Source organism: the organism of the source record quoted next, unplaced genomic scaffold (assembly GCF_019419815.1).
Source record: "Pyrus x bretschneideri cultivar Hongxiangsu unplaced genomic scaffold, Pyrus_bretschneideri_v1 Contig9, whole genome shotgun sequence".
NCBI lineage: Eukaryota > Viridiplantae > Streptophyta > Magnoliopsida > Rosales > Rosaceae > Pyrus > Pyrus x bretschneideri.
In genome coordinates, this window is record NW_025999831.1 from 1,440,607 (window position 1) to 1,461,810 (window position 21,204).

At 35.8% G+C, this 21,204-nt stretch overlaps 4 protein-coding genes across 8 annotated transcripts; 2 read left to right on the plus strand and 2 right to left on the minus strand.

The window, feature by feature from the left end:
* Window positions 1–158: 158 nt before the first annotated feature.
* On the minus strand, window positions 159–4,647 carry LOC103956431 (heterogeneous nuclear ribonucleoprotein Q-like). 2 transcript variants are annotated; one of them, XM_009368413.3, is made up of 9 exons: window positions 4,497–4,647; window positions 2,961–3,429; window positions 2,770–2,886; window positions 2,416–2,556; window positions 2,149–2,322; window positions 1,446–1,653; window positions 1,176–1,357; window positions 776–861; window positions 159–575 (listed from the first exon to the last, which is right to left on the minus strand). In XM_009368413.3, the coding sequence occupies exons 2-9, from the start codon at window positions 3,393–3,395 to the stop codon at window positions 440–442; spliced, it is 1,479 nt and encodes a 492-aa protein (XP_009366688.1). In that variant the 5' UTR covers window positions 3,396–3,429; window positions 4,497–4,647; the 3' UTR covers window positions 159–439. The 2 variants fall into 2 exon arrangements, with proteins under 2 accessions (XP_009366688.1, XP_009366689.1); XM_009368414.3 differs by having other exon boundaries at window positions 2,961–3,775; window positions 4,497–4,638.
* Window positions 4,648–5,554: 907 nt separating this feature from the next.
* LOC103956432 (replication protein A 14 kDa subunit B) lies at window positions 5,555–7,937 on the minus strand. Of its 3 annotated transcripts, none has more exons than XM_048576683.1 (4): window positions 7,572–7,937; window positions 7,105–7,170; window positions 6,425–6,683; window positions 5,555–5,844 (listed from the first exon to the last, which is right to left on the minus strand). In XM_048576683.1, exons 2-4 carry the CDS (start codon window positions 7,138–7,140, stop codon window positions 5,780–5,782), a joined length of 360 nt encoding a protein of 119 aa, XP_048432640.1. In that variant the 5' UTR covers window positions 7,141–7,170; window positions 7,572–7,937; the 3' UTR covers window positions 5,555–5,779. The 3 variants fall into 3 exon arrangements, with proteins under 3 accessions (XP_048432640.1, XP_048432641.1, XP_009366691.1); XM_048576684.1 differs by having other exon boundaries at window positions 7,105–7,202; XM_009368416.3 differs by lacking the exon at window positions 7,105–7,170 and having other exon boundaries at window positions 7,572–7,910.
* Window positions 7,938–11,761: 3,824 nt separating this feature from the next.
* On the plus strand, window positions 11,762–14,368 carry LOC103956485. Its single transcript, XM_009368483.2, has 3 exons — window positions 11,762–12,799; window positions 12,882–12,905; window positions 14,147–14,368. Exons 1-3 carry the CDS (start codon window positions 11,762–11,764, stop codon window positions 14,366–14,368), a joined length of 1,284 nt encoding a protein of 427 aa, XP_009366758.2.
* A 1,691-nt stretch (window positions 14,369–16,059) lies between these two features.
* On the plus strand, window positions 16,060–19,168 carry LOC103956433 (putative F-box/LRR-repeat protein At3g59170). 2 transcript variants are annotated; one of them, XM_048576635.1, is made up of 5 exons: window positions 16,068–16,215; window positions 16,581–16,652; window positions 16,905–17,965; window positions 18,344–18,523; window positions 18,762–19,168. In XM_048576635.1, the coding sequence occupies exons 3-5, from the start codon at window positions 16,946–16,948 to the stop codon at window positions 19,056–19,058; spliced, it is 1,497 nt and encodes a 498-aa protein (XP_048432592.1). In that variant the 5' UTR covers window positions 16,068–16,215; window positions 16,581–16,652; window positions 16,905–16,945; the 3' UTR covers window positions 19,059–19,168. The 2 variants fall into 2 exon arrangements, with proteins under 2 accessions (XP_009366692.1, XP_048432592.1); XM_009368417.3 differs by lacking the exon at window positions 16,581–16,652 and having other exon boundaries at window positions 16,060–16,215.
* Window positions 19,169–21,204: the final 2,036 nt, after the last annotated feature.

A 21,204-nucleotide genomic window follows, 5' to 3' on the forward strand; every position in this document is an offset into this window, starting at 1 on the left:
AACTGAGTTGCACAAGGCTGAGTTCAGCAGGTGTGGCGCTCTTTTACCACCCTGAAGTTTTGTTCGATGTGGTTTTCTTAAGGTAAGCATCTAATCCAACCGGAAATTCGACAAGATGAAGAGCTAGAATCTTAAAGCGGAAAGCAATCAAACAGAGGTTGTCTTTGAAACCGCAGTTCTTTTACGCGAAAGTGCAACGAAATTCAACAGCACAAATTTCATAGTTTAACTAAACATAGTTTAAGCATACTACACGGACAACGGTTCTAAGCAAGTCTTTCTTTAACATGAATCAACTACATTTGATTTTGTTTTACAACTTATAACGAATTGCACAACCCAAATGTGTACATTCCTTCACACGCCGAAAGTTCTGATTGTCAATCCGATATGCTGTCTTCTTTTCCCATTCTGGAAACAAGAGGCAGATCTCACTAATTTAATACGGGTTGTAGCGATGGCGGCCACGGCTGTTCTCACCGCTTCGCCTTCCACCACTTGAGCTGCCACCGCCACCGCTTCTTCCACCTCGGGACTGCAGTGGAGGCGTCTGTGGTTGTACTCCGGGCTGTTGCCTAGAAAAAGAAATGCAGAAGTTCAACTTCGGATGCAAAATATGAACTTGAAACAAACAGATTACATTTCATATGCAAGAGACGCTGGATTGAAATGCAAGATCAACAGGCAAACACTACAAGACTGATTTGTACAAGCCCGCAAATCGACTATGAGACAGTACATGCAGCGAACAAGTACCAAAAGAAACGATACTTACAGGACATATCCAATCCTTCCATCAGGCAAAAGCATAGGCATCATTGCCATGCCAGCAGGAGTTGGTCCCCTACCATATATCAGTGGCTGCAAGAAATTGAGACCTATATCAGCAAACATATCCAGAGAAAGTTTGCTCTAGACCAAGTATTGGCATAGGAAGTATCGTAGAAAGTTAAATGAGCAATTTTTAACTTTTTGAAGTTTGTCTCATGGGAGAGAGAGACGTGTAGTTTCTGTTGTCAAAATTGTTACATAAACAAAGATACTTTAAACTTGTGACTAACTTTATTACAAGACAAATGCAATATCCCTGTATGTTCAATATGTCATCAAGTTAACAGACAGACAGCCCTATTTGTTTATTTTAGGCCATGATAACACTATAATTTAAATCTTACTTGTCCAAATCCCGGACCGCTGTATCCAGCACCTAAGCCACCACCGTATGGACTACCCCCTACCATGCCATACCCCAGACGTGGTGGGTAGGTTGGAAGTAAGGCCGACTTCTGATGATTTGATGATCCAGAAGACTTCTGATCTGATTGTGGCTTTGCAAGAGAACACTCCAAAACTTGACCTATGAAACAAAAGATTATGAATTAAGATTCTCTCCCGAAAATTTTGGTCTAACTATTGAGAATAGTAAAAGAGCATAAGAAAGCTACCATCAATTTCATATTTTTCAGTGTTCTTCAATGCCTTCATGGCACATGCCCTTTCCGCAAAGTGCACAAAACCAAATCTGCTCTTTTCCTGTCCCGCTTTGGCAGGCGGGAGAACCACTTTTGTTATCTTTCCATGATGTTCAAACAGATCCTTCAGCTGATCCTGAGTAATGTCTTTTGGTAAATTTTTGACATACACAGCCTTAACCTGTATCAATCAAAACAAAGAAGTCATGACTTGAGCAACATCCACAAGTGCATGTAATAATACAAAGGGAAAAGAACTCTACACGTGTAATGTTGCACATAGAAGTAAGAGGTCTAGTGCAGTGGAGATCATGGAACGGAGTATTCAGATAAAAAAGGCAAAAGGAAACCGAAAGGCGAGCATTATCAATTCAAAATTGTTTTCAATTTCAAACTATAAAGGAGAACATGTAAGAGTAATCTGAAGCCAATTAATCCCCATATACATCTAACTAAATATACTTTATTCTTTTTCAAATAAAATTTAAAGGGGTCAACCCTAGGCATCCATGTATAAGGACCGAGCGAGCATAGATACATCCAAGAAGCAACCTCCCACAACCAGGAAAGATAATTAGGAACCGTGATAAAATGTTGTGGGAAGAAATATAAGAGAGCCAAAAACAGAACTATACAATAGCAGACTTGTGTGTGAAAAAAGGCAGCGACAGCTAACCTGAGAAGCAGCAGAGGATTCTGCATTTTTAGGATCAGCCCAGCTCACAGTTGGAGCATTTGTGTCAAGCTTAAACTTTGGGGTGGACATCTTTTGTCTTGAGTATTCTGCACAGGCATGATTATAATACTCAATAAACGCGAATCCACGATTTCGGCTGGAATTCTGTGGGTCCTGTATAAAGAAGATTCAATGGAAAACTGAATTAGATCAAGAAACAAGGAAAATCATCAAGAAGACAGTTAGGATCTGGAAATGATAGGAAACCTTCAACAATTCCACAGAAATGACTCCTGGTCCAATATCTGTTACAGCCTTCTTCATATCTTCCTCTCCCCAACTTCTTGGAACATTTCCAATGAACAACCTATGCTTTGCTTGAGATGTTGAACATTTAATCCTTTTTCCCTAGAAAAGGAAGCCAGCAGAAAAGTTAGTGTTGCAAGAAACGTAAACCTTAGTTCCACTTTCCATTATAGATAAGGAAACCAAGTACTTATCTCAAAAGGAAAAGTGCGAAAGAAAGTGGATGCAGAAATTAGTAGCGCCACAAAACTGAGTTGATAATTTACAAAAGCAATGCTTGGGGAAAATAAGTGACCAAAAGTGAGTTCAGATTACCTTTAACTCCGAATTATTCAGCTCCTCAATGGCCTTAGAAGCCAATTCCTTGTTTCTGAAGGTTACAAAAGCATAACCTTTGGCCTCACCTGAATCTTTTCCCTTCATTATTCTAACCTGTGAACATATATAGATTTCTATGAGCCTAAATGTAAAAGATGCTGCACAGCTTTACAATCAACATGTCTTACCTCAGTCACTTCCCCAATAGATTCACAAAATCCCCTCAAATCCTCTTCGGATGCATCATGAGGAATGCCACCAAGATACACCTCTGACCCATGCGGAGGACGTGCAAGAAGCTCAGCATGCTTCTTTTTCTCCTCCTCATCCTCTGCACCAGCAACTGTCATCTCTTCATCACCATCTGAGCTTTTCTGTCCATCAGATTTTGTAGCAGGTTGCTTATTTTCTTCCTCTTCCTCACCCTCCTCGTCTGGATCTTCTTCTTCCTCTTCCTCCTCTTCTTCCACCTCAACTTCCTCCTCCTCCTCCACTTCTTCATACTCAACCTCCTCTTCTATTGTTTCCTCAGGATCATTGTCTCCATCCAGGTCCACCCGCTCATCAGATTCTACATGCCTTTCAGATGCTTCCCCAGAAATATTTGTCCTTGTTTTCGGCATCTTATATATCTAGAATGCCAAGCTTGCAAGGCAACTGTGAAGAAAGCACAGTAGCCAGAAGCATTCACAGAAGAAAGAATACAGATATGGAAAGGTGGAAACAACATGAGAGGCCAAACGAAGTTGCAGAGAAAGAATTTCGAAAGAATCTGTGCCATGAGGTATGGGTTCAAGGACTTGCAAAGTCAATGATTTTCAATTAAGGGGTCATTATATAGTAACAATAGTAATAGAGACAGGCAACAGAAGAATTCTGCATGATTTATCAAGGGGATGATGATGCTCAGCAGGCGAAATAAACAATGAAGCAGTGAATTTCTCGAATATTTAGATATCGACATTCGACAGTAAATGGATGGTGTAATTGTTTAAATATCTATCTGGAGAGTTTCATGCCCAAAGAGACAAAAAATAAAAAGGAAAAAATATGAATAAGAAATCAAACAACATATAGCAGAAATCATAGATATGATAACATATTGAACATCACAGCTGAAACAGTATGGGGCTGACATGTTACAAAGAATTGAAAATTTTCGAGCATTCGCTTTGATTAAAACCCGCATTTAGATATTAATAAAGCAAGATTACACTAAACTGAAGCTTGAGAAAAGGATGAAAGCAAATCCCATCCCTTTTTTGATTCTATACAAGCGACCTTAGGCGACTGGGGAATTCAACTCGGGACCTCAGGCTCAAGGGCGAAGGCTATTAACCGACTGAGCTACAGAGCCCCTTGCTCAATCCCATCCAATTAAAAGCCAACTAAATGCCTCAAATTCTCCAACTTTTAAACAATAACAACCACCCCAAAAGTGACCCCAATTTCCCCAAACCTAGCCAACCAACCAAACATTTGATTCGTTTCGATTCCAATCCTTTCTCGGAATTTTTTTTGCTTTCGGATTCCCCCTTTACATTTCTACACAAAATAACACTACCCAAGTGAACAAAAACCATTAATTTGCATTTCAGAGATCCATATTATGAAACTAGAACAGAAAATTGAATATTTCAACGAAAATAATCCCCAAAAATATATAAAAATTGGTGAAAAAAATCCAATGAAAAACAATGTAAAATTGGAAAGAGAGCAAGTACCTGACTGTGGGACCAATTTGTTCAATCTCGGAAACCCTAATTCGGTGCTCTGAGCTTTTTTTACTTTAGCTCGAACCCAACGAACGAAAACGATAAGGGAATAGCTTTTGAGATTTGTGTGTCGTCTTGCGAACTTCCGACGTAGATATTCAAAAGTTATTGGACCATGTGATCTATTGATATTGGGCCGCACTTTTGGGTTTCGGCCCGTAAATTTTGTGACATGGCCAACTTATGGGCTTCCAGCCCATTATTTCACACCGGAGCCTTCTCACTTTTCCCTTGTAAAAACGAATCATTACATTTAGATGACTATACGATTTCTGATTGGAATGATTATATGTTTTTTAAGGAATGAAATTTAAATGAAGATAAAGAAATTGAACAATGCCAATTGTAAAATTTATGCAGTAAAAATATGTATACGCAAGAGGTGGGATAACACACTGTTCCATAGGAATGCAAATATTATCCATTTATTATTTGTTTTGCAGTTTTGCTTGGAACAAATTAATAACACCGTACTACATTCACAACAGCACAAGGATGTAGTTTAAGAGCTCGTTTAGAAGTGTTTTTAAAATAGTTGAAGGAAGTATTTTTGATACTAATCATTGATAAGAATGCAATTGAATCTTGAAAAAAAACACTTGATGTGCTTCTTGCATGAAACACATAACTATTACTTCTTGCAGAAAGCAATTCAAGTTTTCTAATATCCAAAAATATTTTCACTAAAAACGCTTTCAATCATTTTAAAAGCACTTTCAAACGAGCCCTATCATGGTGTTAGATTTACGGGCATAAAATCCCCTCAACACGAATGGATCAGCCTAAATCATTTTCCATCAGAAATGATCACGGATTTACAACTGAAATGAATAACACAGACACTACCAAGTCCTCGATCAATTAGACAACCCAGCTCCCATTTTTCTGGCACAGATCAGGCAAATTTGCCGCTCAAGACATCGAAAAATATGAAGTCGAAGTGAAAAATGAAGGGTAAAAGCATTGGATCTGCAAAACATAAAATAAAAAACTCAAACACAGCAATCTCGCGGATAATGAGTCGCATGAACTTTGAAGGTTTAGCAAAATAGATTGCAGGTACATTCAATAAGGTTTGAATATTTGAGACTTCTGCAAATGTCGAATAGCCAAGATCTTAATCACTTCACTGCCATAAAATTCAAAAAACTGCCAAAGATAGTACTAAAACTACGTGATCAACTACATTAAAAGGAAGCCCTTTCCCGCTTACAACGCAATCTTGTTGTAACTCAGATGAACAACTGTTTATATTCTCCATTTGCAAGCTGACAGAGCTGATTGTAAGAAGATGTGTCTGCCAGTAGGATAAGAAAAAATTGAATTACATCAGAACCAGCAAAAGAACATGGACTACTACCCAAACGATTAAGCACTATATAGACCAATAAGATGAACACTGATATGAAAACCGAAGAAGGGTTACAGTTTGGGTTTCTTATTGATATAACCAATTCTGAAGAATCTGAACGTAGTTCTCATTGCTTCCAAAAGATTAAACACCAGTTTGACAACACACAGCATTTGGGACGCTCAAGTAATGCAAGCATTCTATAGAAGTGTCAAGCAAAATAACGAGTTTGAAGATTTAACATAACCCGTGATTAAATTGGGAACTCACTTTTTATGGTTGACACACAAGTTTAATCGCTTAAACACTTAGGCAGGAACTATATATTTCGGGTTCCTAAAAGTGTCAATAAAATGAACTGTTTTCTGGCGATTTTAAGCTGAAACCCCTTCCTACAGATTCAACTTCACCCAATCCCAAATCCAAGCACAATAAACTTCCGACAGTAACAATTACAAAAGAGGTGCCATTACAAAATAGTGTGAACCATACTTAGAAATTGAAGAACATAGGGAAAAAGGCATACCAATTGTCTCTCCAAAGTTGTTCCATATCTCAGCATGGATGGACTTATCACTGTCAGCAATGCCTATGACCTCAACAAATTTTGTAAGAGGAACCGGCGGGGTGCCCTTAACAACTAGCTCCTTTCCATCAGTAGAATTTCCAATAACAGTTCCACCCTCAGTTCGCACCACCTGAATCAGTGCCCGAACCCGCCTTCCAACATACAGTCGCAACAACTCTGCATTGACAAAAACTACAGGATTTGATGTATCCATATCCTGCAAATCAAATCAAAGGTCTCAGAAGACATGATGCAAAATCATCTCCAATTTTACAAAAAGCAAAAACCCTATCCTTGCAATTAGATGGTGCAGACTGCAGAGAAAACCCCTAAGCTGCTATAAAGTAGTTAAAGGGCTCGTTTGAGGTGGGTTCGGTTCCGTTCGGTTCAGTTTTTGGCCGAAACCGGAAACCAAACCGAAGTTACTGTTCGGTTCGGTTTTTCTTCCCTTTTTTTCGGTTTGGTTCAATTTTTTTCAGTCTCAGTTTTTTTTCGGTTCCATTTCAGTTCTGTTCGGTTTTTTCCATGAAAAATTATATTTTTTTTAATTCAGAACATGAATCTTTTATCCAACACAATAAATAAAAAAATAAAAAAAAAAAACTTGAATTGAATCAGATGGAAAGAAACAGACACACATTTTCCAGTGATAGACTTTCTTTGCATCTCCACATATAATGTGCAACCCATACTTTCTTTGGTCTCTGTCCAATTTATGTTCCTTCCGATTATCATTCTTCCAACATAGATTCACGCATACATAATCACATAAACGAATCAAACCCACGAAAACTTATACAAATACATTCAGCCGCGATGGCTAACATGCTTGAAATCTATAAATTACATGATGCTATGAATCCAACACACAATTGACGCAAAATCAAAAAAGCGGATTCAACTTAATTGCTCTCTGAAGCACTCCAACCGATTTTGATCTTTGAGAAAAATACCAATGTGTGAATGAATGAAAACTCTATCACATCTTCACGAATAGCACAAAATCTAAATATTGAAACTCATACACTAGCAGCAAATCAACAACCCAAAATCCCTAAATCTAGAAAACCCTAAGTTACTCTTCCTAAATCCCTAAATTGAATACCTTTTGATTGAAGATGTGGCTTCGACAAGAACCGTTAGGTGGTGTCGGAGTTTAGAGAAGCTGATGGTCGTGGTCGGAGTCGACTTCACATGAGCTGAAGGAGGAAGCTCAGCTATCGAGATTCGATCTGAGTTGTGGTCGCGACGGCTGTAATGGGGGTGACGATGGTGGTGAATCGATGATAGTCTCGCCTGGATTTGGCTATGTCGTCGAGGAAGGATAGGAAATTGGGGGAATAGATGAGTTAAGTGGGATATATGAGGTTAGGTAAATACGGGAAGCAAATCCCTAGATGGTAAGGTGCGGCACATTTGGGCTTAAAAGTATAGTTGTTAAACAGTTAAAGGCTTTTTTTAATATTTTGGGCTTAAAAGTTTGGCAACACATTGGACTTTAGCACATTTGGGTTTAGAAAACAATACCCAAAACAGATAATTAAATAAATAAAATAAAATAATATTAATTTAATTAATTCGGTTCGGTTAGGTTAGATTTTTTCAAATCGATTTAATTTTTTCGTTTGGTTCGGTTTTTTCAGTCTCGGTTCGATGTTCGGTTCGGTTTTTTGAACCCACCCCTATTTGAGAACACTTCTTCTCGACGCTTCTGTTAGAAGTGCTTTTATTATAAACATATAAAAACAAATTATTAAAAAACTAAGCACTTGGAAGTGCTTCCTCAAGAGCAGGTGATTCTTCAAAAACCACTAAAGAGTCGGAAGGCGATTTTCCATCCAAAACGAAGTTAGAAGTGCTTTTGGATTCATAAAACATTTTTAGCCCTTCCATACCAAAATCCCAAACAAGCCCAAAATCTTGTTGGAAAAATGCATGTTGTACATACATTTCAAAAGAAAATTCATTCTAATTTGCTTTTTTGGCATTCTTCTTACTTCATCACTCTCATGTGGATGTTAAACTGAAATCATTTGAATATTTTCTTTTATGGGTAAAATTTGCTTTTGATTTCAAAAAACAAAAAATCCTAAGTAAGCCCTAATATAAACAGAGTCAACATGAAATTATTTTAAACGAATTACTTAGATGAAGAACATCAACACCATGCTCAATTGAATTTCATAAAAAAAAATAAAAAAAATAAAAAAAAGCAAACTCAACGCAGCAAATCAGCACTTGAAACAACAATCAGAATCAAAATTGACAACAAAACAAAATTTACACTGAAAATTAATAGAAAATCGAACAAAATAAAAGCACATTTAAGCATTACGTTTGGTTACTGAGAAACCAAATTGAAAGATAAATTAACTTTCCCTTTTTGGCAATTTCTCTGTAAAAGCAAAACAGTGCACTTTGCATATGAGAGAAAGCTAGGGATTCGAGATCTTACTTGACAGCAGGAATGAATTGCTGGAGAATGGCGTTGAAAGAAAGAAGTAGGTTTGGAAGGTTAATGATAGGAGCATATTTATGCTACTTAGTTATGTTGTTTCCTTGCATTTAGTTAGTTAATTACTATCCATTTTAGTCTTTTAAGCTATTTTCGTATGTTTTTAGGTCCTAATGGCAAAAGGAGCAAGAAAGTAGATTTTGAGGCTATTTGGAGCAATTTTGGGCATGGATTGAATAACTTAACTATGGAGCAATGTGGATGGACAAAATTGAAGTCAAGAGAAGCTAGGAAAGGCTAAAAATCTGGAGCAAGAAGTCCAAATGCAAAGAAGATAAGGAAAAAGCAAGAAATAAGGAACCTTATCCAAATTTCCTTATCTTATCCAAACCTTATCCAACCTTATCTTATCTTATTCTATCCTAATCTTTTCCTACCTTAATTCCAACTTTAGAGAGGACTCCTTTTCACATTAAATAACATAAATATCAAGTTCTAAAAGCCCTATTTTCGTGCGTTAAGTTTATGCCACATGTAACCCTTCTAGAAGTTCTAGAATATGCCACAAGGACCATTCCTTGTCCTCCTTGGAATCTGATTGAAAGTATCCTTGTTCTTTGGTGATTTGGAGTCCTAATTCCTCCCCTTTTCAGCCCAATTTCGTGCCTCCCCTTCACCCTATAAATACATGATGCCACAACACTCAAAAACCACCACCCTCTACCACAAATTCACACCACACCATTCACCACACCTCAAGAGCCTAAATTCACACAAATCCCTATTGTTGGCAGCAAGGAAGGAAGGAGAAGCCACCTGGAGTGTTTCTAGATGTATTCTATCTTTGTTTTTAATGTTTAAGTTTAATTATCTTTGTTTTGCGGACATGTGGAACTAATTTCTTTTTAGTTGGAGGTGAATTCGAAGCCATGATTATATGTTTTATATGAATTGATTATATCCAGTTATTGTTTCTTGAGTCTTGAATGTGATTTGCTTATCTAAGTTATTAAAACTTGTTTATGTATGTGGGTTGGGGGTCGACACTTAATTTGCATGCATGAATTTGATGCTAGAGTATAAGGGGGTCTCACGTAATAGTTATTCACTTATATTCACAAGTAGTGGAGGTTGCTAGTCACAATCGCGTTAAGTAAATCCTTGGTATAAGTCTCATGTGTTTCTAGTGATGAATGTCTTGTCAATGCTTATGATTTTCATAGAACTTAATGACTTTTGATATGTATTTCTATCATGCGTTTCATATAGGGAACTTGAGAAGGATAATTTGGTTTAGATGCGTATTCCATCTATTTCAATGAAATAAGGAAAATATGATGGTTAGTTGTGCGATGCAACTAACTTGGGGCGTTGTCATTCATAGTCTAAAGGAAAAATCCCTACATTTGCAATTCAATCTTATCTATTTTTATCGGTTTCTGTAGGTTTAAATCCCTACATTTGGAAATCGACATGATTAGATCAGATGATTGATTTCTTGTGAAGATCTAATCAAATCTTTCCTTGTTCGTTTTAGGAAATGTGTTTTTGCTCTTATAAGTCTTTTTTTTTTTTTTTTTTTTTTTTTTTTTATAAGTCTTTGAAATATTTTCTTAGTATAGCGATAGCGACCAGGTTTGGTGAGTTAGATGGTTATTTGTTAAGAGAGGGGAAATCAGTGAGGATCGAACCTGCACTACGGTACTTAGGCATGATTGTTTTTCCATCATTGCAATAAAACGTCATCTGCAATCTTTGAAATTGAATAAACTTGAATTATTAAGTCTTTGTGTGATTATGGTATGTTTACTTAACATGAATGACAAAAAGTAAAAAATCGGGGAACTTAAGAATATGGGAAGTAAGTAAAAGGGAAGTAAGAAACCTACGCTTATCAATGATGGTCTATGATTCTAGCATTTGTAGCCTATGCCCATGCTCATGACATTTCGTTTTACCTTATTATCATTTTTGTTGATCTTCTGTCTTTGTGGGTTTTAGTTTCGTCCCCCGCGTGTATTTATTTTTTTATATTTTGTTGTGCTATTATTATTAATAAAAAAGGGTGGGGGAGGGACATACATGGGGTTTCTAGGTGATGGCCCTTACCCCTTCGAGAAAAGATAAGTGCCTCACACACAACCATTGCCAAAAAGCTAACATCGCCTTATCTTTCTCCATTTCACTTAAAAAAAGATCAAATAATCTAGAGATGTTTAGCCAACAAGAACGATGAGAGAAGAATTAGGAAACTTAGGATTTAGGAATATAGGAAGTAAGGAAAGGGAGTCGGATCAACTAGTTTCCCTATTTTTTAACATACGATACAATCTACACCAAGGGGTAGGGGAGTGGACAAAGCCTCAAAATGAACTAGTCATAATAATGTGTTGGACTTTACATTTGGCGAGAATTGAATTTAGGAGTTGGTTGAGTTCATTTTAGTTTCGTTTTTAGCCAAAACCAAACACGAAACTGAAATTACTATCGAGTTTGGTTCAGTTTGATAAAAGGGAAAACCGAACACTTTCAATTCCGTTTTTTTCGATTCTGTCCACTTCAGTTTCGGTTTTTCCAATTTTTTTTTTTTTTAAAATTAAAAGTTGGAGAGAAAATGAAGAGAAAAAAAATCTAAGGAATTAAGAATTGGCCTTGGATTGAAATCAGGCCGACAGCTAGCTAACTTCGAATTGGGCTTGAGAAATGAATACTCTACACAAATAAATATGCAAAATATAAAACAACTAAAATTTTCTAAATGCTAGCTAACTTCGAATTGTTTCATGTATTGCTTCTTGTGGGTAAGGTTACTGTTACACAAACAAAGGAACCAAAGTATCATGGAACTCATCACTAAGTCATCGGCAACTGCAAGTACTAGTTCTCCAGCTCAAGGAGCTTTTAATACTGGGAGATTAATGGACAGATTCAGTAATCTTCAAGAGGAAATGGTTCATCATATTCTATCCTTCCTCGCTCAAAGAGACCTCGCTCGAGTGGGCTGTGTGTCCAATAGATGTAGACAGTTTCAGCTGTCAACTCCATCATCGAATTTCGACGCAATGCCTTGTGCTCATTTTACATGGGGTAGATTGAGGTTGTTGAATTATTTTGACAGGTTCTTGATCCAACGCGGGAATAATCATAAACAACGCTTTCGTATTTGTTGGGTCTTTACAGGCCACTTGGTAGGCAACTGTGATGATTATTTTCGAGTCATCACTTGGATCCATAATGCTGCAAGGTGTAACGTTGAAGTGCTTGATCTTGACTTCCATAGCCATGATGACAGGATAATAGAAGTAGAATTGCCAATCTGCCTCTTTCGTTGCCAATCTTTGAAGTCACTAATGGTGGACTTGAAGTTTAGCATTCTTAAAACCCCATCCCTGGCTTGTTCCACCACTCTCCGAAGCTTGAAGTTGAAAAATCTTACGATCAACGAGGAGTTTTGCAAATGGATCTCATGTTCCTGTAAATGCCTCAAGGAATTATGGCTTGAACTTGTTCATGGGTCACATATTATCACCATCGAAAGCTCGTCTTTGGAATCGTTGCATTTTTCATCCTGCTATTTTTACTATGGTTCTCAATATGTTGGCTGTGACATCTTATATCTTAGCATCTCAGGTGAAAAGCTCGAAGACATGCATTTGGAGTGGAAAGCTGTGTCCAGCAACCATTTGATAAATATAGACGCTCCGAAACTTAAACATTTTAAATGGTTTGCAAGAATCCAAAATATGAGGAACTCTTTGTGTTTAGAAGAAGCTGTGTTTTGTCTCCGTGCTAGGGTTCATGATATTGACAAAGTAATGGGGATCCTTTCCAGTATTCGCAGAGTTAAAGCTCTTGTTCTAAATGATGATACCTCAATGGTACATAAAATATAAGGGATTTTGAGGCCCTTCTCCTTTATCTGTCTCATATACATGTTGCCTTATGAATTATAATTTGCAGGCTCGACTATTCAGGAGGGAGCAGGCAGGGCCGGCCCTAAGAATTTAGGGGCCCTAGGCAAGTCTTCGAAGTGGGGCTCTAAAATTTTTTGATCTCCGGCTCTTTGTATATTGATTTGTATAACAAAGAATTCGCTAAATGCATAAAAAGTTCTATTTTCACATCAAAAATCATTAAAAATTAATATCAAAAAAAGATAAATATACAAATATTACTTAAACATTACACGATTCACGTTTTTAGACACAAATATACTAAATGTTTGTAGTCAAGAGTCTAAGATTGAGAGTGAAGAACAATAAAATTTGATGATCAAGAGAGTAAATAACAATAAAACTTGATTGATGAGTATAATAAATTCAACACCAATTGTTTCTCTTGTGTTTTTTTTCTTCTTCTAAAATCAACATCACACTAACAAATTGAATATTAAAATAATCCATTGAATAAAAAGTTATTGAAAAGAAAAATAGAAATTCAAAATTTTGATTACCTTAAAGTACAATCTTTAAGACCATATAACAGTTGGTTTAAACATTCAATAGAAATAGAGAGAATGAGAAGTTGGTTTAAACATTTGATAGAAATGGAGAGAATGAGAAGTTGAAAGAAAAAAAAATTGCAAAGAGACTTGAGTTTTATGAGTTTATATGCATTTGGACAGATAGATTGTCACTAAATTTGAAAAACAAGAAAACTCTAGAGACTGAAAGGCACCTTCATGTTTCGAACTCAACCACCCCAAAGAAAAATGAAGCCAACATTTCCACTACACTAACAAATGAATTATGATATTTCTTACTTATTTATTTATATGTTAATTTCAAGATATATAATATTTTTGAAGGTCCTTCCAAAATGGGGGCCCTAGGCGGGCGCCTACTTGGGCTACTCTCAGGCCGGCCCTGGGAGCAGGATTTAGTGTCAGAACTATTTCATCACCTTTCTCACTTCCGTACATATACACGTCTGAGTAATTTCTTAGTCCGCAGAATGGCTTCTCTTCTTAGAGGAATGCCTAATCTGAAAACTTTGGACTTAAAGCATGTGGCAACTTTCCGACCCTTGCTTCTTAGGATAGTGGAAGTTACCATGGTAAGTAAAACTAAGTTTACTCACATTTACATTTACCTCTCTCTCTCTCTCTCTCTCTCTCTCTCTCTAAGAAATTCTCATTTGGTTTGCATGCATGTTAACTTTCTTCAGCAAGCGGGTTTAGTAGGAGATTCTGGAAATCCTAAAACCTGGCTTGTATTAATTATCAGCTTGAAGAGGTAACAACTGAGCTTTCTTATGGGGGCAATGAATTGGAGTTTGCAAGGTATATCTTTGAGGAAGCCAAGAATTTGAAGAAAATAGTCATACTTTATTTACCCAATCAATCAACTCGTACGAGGACGGTAAATGAAAGGGAGATGAATTCTGCAACAGTTGTCTTTGAGGAAAAGCAGGGAATGCCTGAACTCCACCGTTTCGTTCTGCGTTAGCAGGGTTGAGTAAAGTGATCGGTAGAGATGCTTGGTTTAAATCTCATTTGAGAAGGATTTATTTATGAGTTAATGTTGAAACCTAAGTCTTGATGTTGATATGTTGAATGACATTTTCTGTTCGTTGAAATTACTCAACTCTTGATGTATATTGGTCTTTGGGCTTCAACCCTCCTTGTCACTTAAGAAAAAGAAAAATTAATAAAAAGAGTTTAAAAACTTTGAGTTTTAACGAAAATGACAAAATGATACAGTAAGTAAATAGTTACATGATTGACTTTTTAGAGTAAAAATATGATTTTTCGTTAAAATAAATAGTACCGGTAACTTTTCGTTAAAGCTCTCTTAAGAAAAAAAGTTTTCATAGGCCATTACTTTGGAACGGAAGCAGAGCACCAAAGGAATTGCAAGACCCAATTACATAATGAAAAGTGGATAGTTTAGGAATTTTACTTTTATCTGAGCTTTTGGTGCTTGTTTTTATGTTTTATTTATTTATACTACGTATTAATAAAACACCCTTCATTGATAAAAAAACTAATGAAAATATCATAAACAAAATGTCATGGATATTAAAGTAATTTTGTACAAAAATTTACTTTTTTTTTTCTTCCTTCACCCATATATCATCAAAGCATGCCTCTTACTTTAAACAAAATAAAATTTTAGACTTGGTAACAAAACTTTTTTGTTTTGTTTTTTTTTTTTTTAACGAGGAAACTTTTTGGTTTCGCAGCACTCAGTTTTTAGATTGTAGTTCATTTTTATATATGTTGACCTGTTCAAATTTTCAACAATAGAACCATTATCAGAGAGTGGGCTAGCTTCTAGGAAAGTTGAAGCAACCCAAAAGTAGTATTCATGATGTGTAATGCCAAGTGTAATGTTAGGAAGACTAAATTTTGGAAACTAAATGATATGAAAGTTGACGATTGAATTATTACATAAGTGTTGATTAACGTGCTTATTTCTTATTGGTGACACATTATTTAGTTTGCAAATTTAATATATCTAGCATTGCTCTAATGCAAAACCAATTATGCTATGCATTTCTAGATCCTTTTTGCTACAAAGTGATGGATTTTCAATTTTTTTTTCCGTTAATGATGAATTCTCAAATGTAAATCTTCATTATTTGAAAGGTAGGAGAAACAATAGAAAAGTCACATTTGAAGAAACAAATAAGATTTTTGGTTGACCTTATGTATTAGCACTTGAGAGTGTAAGGTATGAGAATATTATGAAAAAAGTATATAACGTATATTAAGATAAATTTTTAATTAAAAAAATAAATGTGAGGCCTATTATGTAAAAGGATGTAGTCAATTTGAATTTCAGATAATTTTAATAGATTTTTTTAAGTCCCAAGTTCTCTTATGTCTAAAGCCTATAGGGTGTGGAAAAAGAAAAAATCAGAGGGGAACTGTTGGATTCTTGATGACATTTAGCACACGCAATCAAATCTATCAATCCCTCACTTATTAGTGTTCTAGCAAGTTTTTGTTGTCCTCGCCACACGTAGACATGTGTAGATTTTATTTTAAATTTTAATTAACTACAGCTGAATTTATAATAATTTAAAATCCTTTAAAATTCTAATTTAACTACAATTTTCAAGTCTTTTTAATTCTTATTTTAAAATTCTAATTTTAAAGTCTATTAATAAATTCTATCAAATTCTAATTTTACCGAAAATGTTAAGTGTATTCGACAATACGCGAACATTTTAAGGTTTTACTTTCGAGCAAAACACCAAAATCAGATCGGCTGGCGGGCCGCTGAGAGAGACGCCATTCTCCGCCGTCTGGACACCAATCTTCGCCGTCTGGACGCCACCGGATGTGTAGGTACGAATTGATTTCCGATCCTTCAACCCCCAAAATTGCATGCCATTTCTGATTCCATTTATCCGTTTTCCCTTTCGAAATTCTTCATCTTTACTCATCCGAAGCTATTAAGTACTTCGATCAGGTTTTTTATTCTTTTAATGTCTTTTTTTTTTTTTAACAAATTTTTGTTGGTAATTGTTAATATTGGGAGATTTTGAATTCGAATGGGGAAAAGATGCGGTCTTTTGCTGAGAATTTTCTGGGTTCGTTAACCTACACCAAACCCATGAGGGTTAGTTGCAGATAATTCATATTTTGATAAAATATACGTATATATAAATTTTTATATATAAAGTTTAACTCTTTAATATTGAATGTAACAGATGGTATGTAGGTCGTTTCCTAATGTATTGCAGTTTAGTTGTCGTCGCGGGTCTCATATTTACCACTCAAATGTACAATTTGAAAATTGATAAAATTATGTTCATGTTAGAAATAAATGTAGAGTTTAAATTAGCAGACGGAGTGGTGAAAATAAATGATGCCTATGCACCTTGGTGCGAGTTTGATTCCCACTTATCCTCTCCCCTAACAACTAACTATTTAACCCACTAACGCTATTGTTCGTAAAATAAAATGGTCTTAGTTTTGTACTGTTGATGTCGTATATTTACGTAGTTGTGTTCTCATGTTCTTAATCCTTGCAGGTCTAAGTTATTATTAGAAAAGCGAGAGGAAAACAAGTGTCATGGAACATAAGAGTAAGTTATTGGCAACTACAAGTTCAGAGGCTCAAGTAGCTTGTCCTGAGCGCACGAACGATAGATTTAGTAGTATGCCAGATGAAGTTGCACATCGAATTCTTTCATTACTCTCTATATTGGATCTCATTCGGTTTGGCACTGTATCCAAAAGATGTAGAGAACTTCATCTGTCAACACCCTCTTTGAACTTTGATGAATTTAACAACTGGAATAAATCATCTTACAGTAAGCAATTTAAGCTGTTGAATTCTTTGGATAGGTTCTTGGTTCTTCGTAGGGACAGTAAAATACAACAGTTTCGTATTTGTTGGAGTCTCGCTTATGGAAAAGGTGCAAGTCTCTACAACGAGCTTTACCGAGTGGTCACATGGATTCATATGGCAGTAAGGTGCAATGTTGAAGTACTTGACCTTGAGTTGGGGATACCTGAGACGACTGAACTAGAGTTACCATCTTGCATCTTTCTTTGTGGATCTTTGAGGTCTCTATCGGTGCACTGCAATAAAATTCTTACAGTGCCCTCCTCGGTTCACTCCACCAATCTCCAATACTTAAAGTTGAGAAATGTTACAATAGATGAGGGGTTTTGCAAATGGATCTCGTGTTCTTGCAAATCGATTAAGGAATTACACCTTGAACATGTCCGAGTAGAAAATATCACCATTGAAAGCTCGTCCTTGGAATCATTTAGTTTTGTGTTTTCCTCTCACAGTGACCTCTGTCATCTTAGTATCTCATGTGAAAAACTTGAAGCTATGCGTATAAACTGGAGATTTGATTCGCCTAGCAACAGATCCTTCAAAGTTTTTGCTCCAAATCTTAAGTATTTGAAATGGACTGGGAGTTTGTTGAATAACCAAAATCTTGGGAATTTTATGTGCTTAGAAACAGCTGAAATTTTTCTGAACCATGAGGCAGATAACAATGACTTTGGCAATGTACTTGAGCTTCTTTGCAGTATCCGCAGGGTTAAAGTCCTTATTCTTAGCGGAGAGACAGCCAAGGTAAAACTTTAGAGAGATTCTTTTTTAGCTAAAACATGATGGTTTGCACTATGAATTTGTGTAGATTATGTCATTTTTGGATCTTTGAAAGGATTTTGCAAGGAATGTATCTTCACTATGATTCTATACCATGGAAATAGTAGGGATGTTTAGTTTATGTTCCTGAAACTTAAGAAACCAAAACCAAGTGTGGCATAGTGGAATGAAAATTTCTACTGGTGCGGAAAGTTTTATTTTTGAAATCAATGCATGAGTTCTGGAAATGGGTTGCCCTTTGCTCAAGCCGCTCAACTTTGTTTGTCTTTTTTACTTATAGTGTTCTGGATGCTCTGCATCTTCTATTTCAAGACTCTGCCTCTCATCTTTATAATATTGCAGGCTCTGTTGAGGGAAGGTTCTATGCCTGCACCGTTTGATGATATATCGTACCTGGGTGTGCATATTGAGAGCTTGGTTGATGACATAGTCCCAACAATGGTCTCTCTTCTGAGAGGAATGCCCAATTTGAAAACTTTGTATGTAAAGTGTGACCCACCCTTACTCATCCAGAAACCTAAAGTAAGTTCAACTCTCTCTCCCTCTCCCTCTCCCTCTCCTCCACACCCCACCACCCCCCCACAAAAACGTAGTTTACTATGTGATGTGTCTCAGCAATGGTAACTAAAAATTAGTTGTTCCAAGGGTTTAGGAAAGGGAATGTCAAGTTATTTACTCAATATCTTTGTCACGCCTCATCTCGGTTGGGGATGTAACAATCTATAATAAATTTTAATTTATTTGCTCGTTTCCTTTCCAGGCATGTGGATTTAATAGGGAATTCTGGAAATCTCAAAACTTGGCTTTTATCGATCAGCTTAAGGAGGCAACAATAGAGCTTTCTAGCGGGAACAATGGAATGGAGTTGGTGAGGTATATGCTCGAGGATGGTAAGAATTTGAAGGAAATGGTCATACTTCATTCACCCGAGCAGTCAACTCTTTTTCAGGTGGTAAATGAAAGTAAGCGGAAATCTGCTGCCAGAGTTGTCTTTCAGGAATACAAAGCAAATGAAAGGAGGGAATTAGGCAGGTTTAATATTTATGTAAAGAAATAATGTGTTGCGACTTCAAAACCGTAGTCCGGATGTTGATGGATGCAGTTCGGTTGTCGTACTGCTGCCTTGTGCTTGTTAAGCTTAATAAGTACTATGATTTTTTGTTACTAGTCCATGTATGTTATTGTATAATATTGCGATTATCTTTTACTAGGTTAACAATAGTTTTTTGGTTTCAACGGAGACCTATTGGTTGGCGATTAGGGGCGGAAACTCTCATACAGGCGATTGAGGAGAGAAAAGCCTTGGCCTTTTGTTTTGGGATCTGTTAAAAAGGATCGATATTACACGAAACGTATCTTTGCTTTGGGATTGTAACATGCCGATAACAGGAATAGCTAATTTGGTATTCTTGAAGTACGAAGTTGTTTTAAAATCGGTTGAAAATAGGGAGGTTTGACAAAACATTTTTGGTACTGTTTATTTTTAATGACAAATCATATTTATACATTTTTCTGGTACTATTCATTCTACCTTTAAAAATAATTTTTTATTACAAGGGTAGTTTTTAAACTTTTCGTTAGTTTTCCTTCCAAAATATAGGAAGTAATGCCCGTATGCAGGGCCGATTGTAGATGGGTGGAGAAGAGGGACGAAGAATAGATTGCATTGTTATCTATTGTTCCGCTTATCTTCCTCATGTCTCTCATGTCTCTCATGTCTCTGTTCAAGGAAGTTCCCATGCCTGCGTGGGTCGATAACATTTCTTACTTGGGTTTGCACGTAACAAGCTTGAGTGATGATCTAGTCCTAGTCAATGGCGGAGTCAGAATTATTCGGTGAGTGAGCTAAGTTCAAATTATTTTTACAAAATCAAATGCTTAATTTTTTTTTTTTTTTTGTTCACCACAAAGTTATGTAATAAACCTGAAATTAATATTTTAAAGTAAGAACTTTTATAGTTTTTATTCTAGACTTCTAGTCTTTAAAATTTCAAATGAATAAAGTAAAAAAGGTACAAAAGTTTTAATATTTACTATTAAATTTAGTTTTGGTTAAATTGATAAGTTTATTTTATACTTATTAACTCTTATTTCCCTAAAAACAGATTTAAGATTTAGACTTTTTATCTGACAGGTGGGATGCGACAATTAAAAATCATGATTTATTGAAGGGTAAATTGTCGTTTGACCCTCTGAACTCTTACTCCAGTTGAAATTAACCCGCTAAACTATTTGAAATAAGCTAATTAACCCCTTATCATTAGATTATGTCTATTATTCTGTCAAATTCAAGGGCAAATTAATCCTTTTATCATCGATCTTTACATGTCACTTATAACCACCAATAAAATTATGATATGTGGATGTGTAATGATAATATGAAAGGGTCCTTATGTAAATGTTTCGTTTCTTTAAGTTTCTTATTATGCTATTAGTTTTTGAATTATTTCATGTCCATGTATCATTATTTTATCGGTGGTTATAACAGATAAGTAAGAATTGATGATGAAAAGATACATTTGTTCTTGAATTTGACGGAATAGTGGATGGAGTCTACGGCAAAAGATTAATTGGCTGATTTTAAATAGTTTAAGGAGTTAATTTACCAAAAAAATAATTCACACGATCAATTTCAACTGAGATAATTGTTTAGGACGTCAAACCACAGTTTACTTTTTATAACTGCACATAGCAGTTGAGAAAAAGGGTGTGCAATCTAGTTCCAGAAACCAGGTAAGGATGAGCTATTGTAGCTGATGTGCTCTCTTTTATTGGACGGAGGCTTAACAGGTAACAGGGAAGACATGTTTGGGTATTTATTTTTGTGCCTTTTGGTGACAAGTCGCAAAAAGAATTTGAATGCTGAAGTTTAAGACAACTGTTATCGACAATAAAATAAAATAAAAAAAAGTCGTTATGTGTAAAAGCAGAAAGAAAATTTGTATGGAGATTAGTGTAACTGTGCAAGATGACATTTGAAATGCAAATAAAATGTTAATAAAGTTGCCTTGATTTTTAACCAAAAAAAAAAAAAATTGTTGAAAAAGAAGAGTATTTTACATTTATTAAAGAAAGGTTGGCTTTGTTCAAAGTGATTTTTTTTTTTTTTTCAGAAAATAAAAAGTTCATGAAAGTGGTGGCATCACTGCCATGCTTGCCAACATCTACAATCCTACCACTAAAAATGAAAAAACGAGGCAAAT

Excerpts from the sequence above, each read along its gene's own strand:
- LOC103956433 (XM_009368417.3), top strand. The coding sequence starts at position 16,946 with ATGGAACATAAGAGTAAGTTATTGGCAACTACAAGTTCAGAGGCTCAA. Across the intron at positions 17,966-18,343 it reads TTAGCGGAGAGACAGCCAAG|GCTCTGTTGAGGGAAGGTTC; the intron begins GTAAAACTTTAG and ends ATAATATTGCAG. Across the intron at positions 18,524-18,761 it reads TACTCATCCAGAAACCTAAA|GCATGTGGATTTAATAGGGA; the intron begins GTAAGTTCAACT and ends TTTCCTTTCCAG.
- LOC103956432 (XM_048576683.1), bottom strand. The coding sequence starts at position 7,140 with ATGTGGAGATGCAAAGAAAGTCTATCACTGGAAAAT. Across the intron at positions 6,684-7,104 it reads AAAGTCTATCACTGGAAAAT|GATATGGATACATCAAATCC; the intron begins GTGTGTCTGTTT and ends TTTGATTTGCAG. Across the intron at positions 5,845-6,424 it reads CAACTTTGGAGAGACAATTG|ACACATCTTCTTACAATCAG; the intron begins GTATGCCTTTTT and ends TCCTACTGGCAG.
- LOC103956485 (XM_009368483.2), top strand. The coding sequence starts at position 11,762 with ATGGAACTCATCACTAAGTCATCGGCAACTGCAAGTACTAGTTCTCCA. Across the intron at positions 12,800-12,881 it reads TAAATGATGATACCTCAATG|GCTCGACTATTCAGGAGGGA; the intron begins GTACATAAAATA and ends TATAATTTGCAG. Across the intron at positions 12,906-14,146 it reads GACTATTCAGGAGGGAGCAG|CTTGAAGAGGTAACAACTGA; the intron begins GCAGGGCCGGCC and ends ATTAATTATCAG.
- LOC103956431 (XM_009368413.3), bottom strand. The coding sequence starts at position 3,395 with ATGCCGAAAACAAGGACAAATATTTCTGGGGAAGCATCTGAAAGGCAT. Across the intron at positions 862-1,175 it reads GCGGTCCGGGATTTGGACAA|CCACTGATATATGGTAGGGG; the intron begins GTAAGATTTAAA and ends AATTTCTTGCAG. Across the intron at positions 576-775 it reads GGAAGGATTGGATATGTCCT|GCAACAGCCCGGAGTACAAC; the intron begins GTAAGTATCGTT and ends TTCTTTTTCTAG.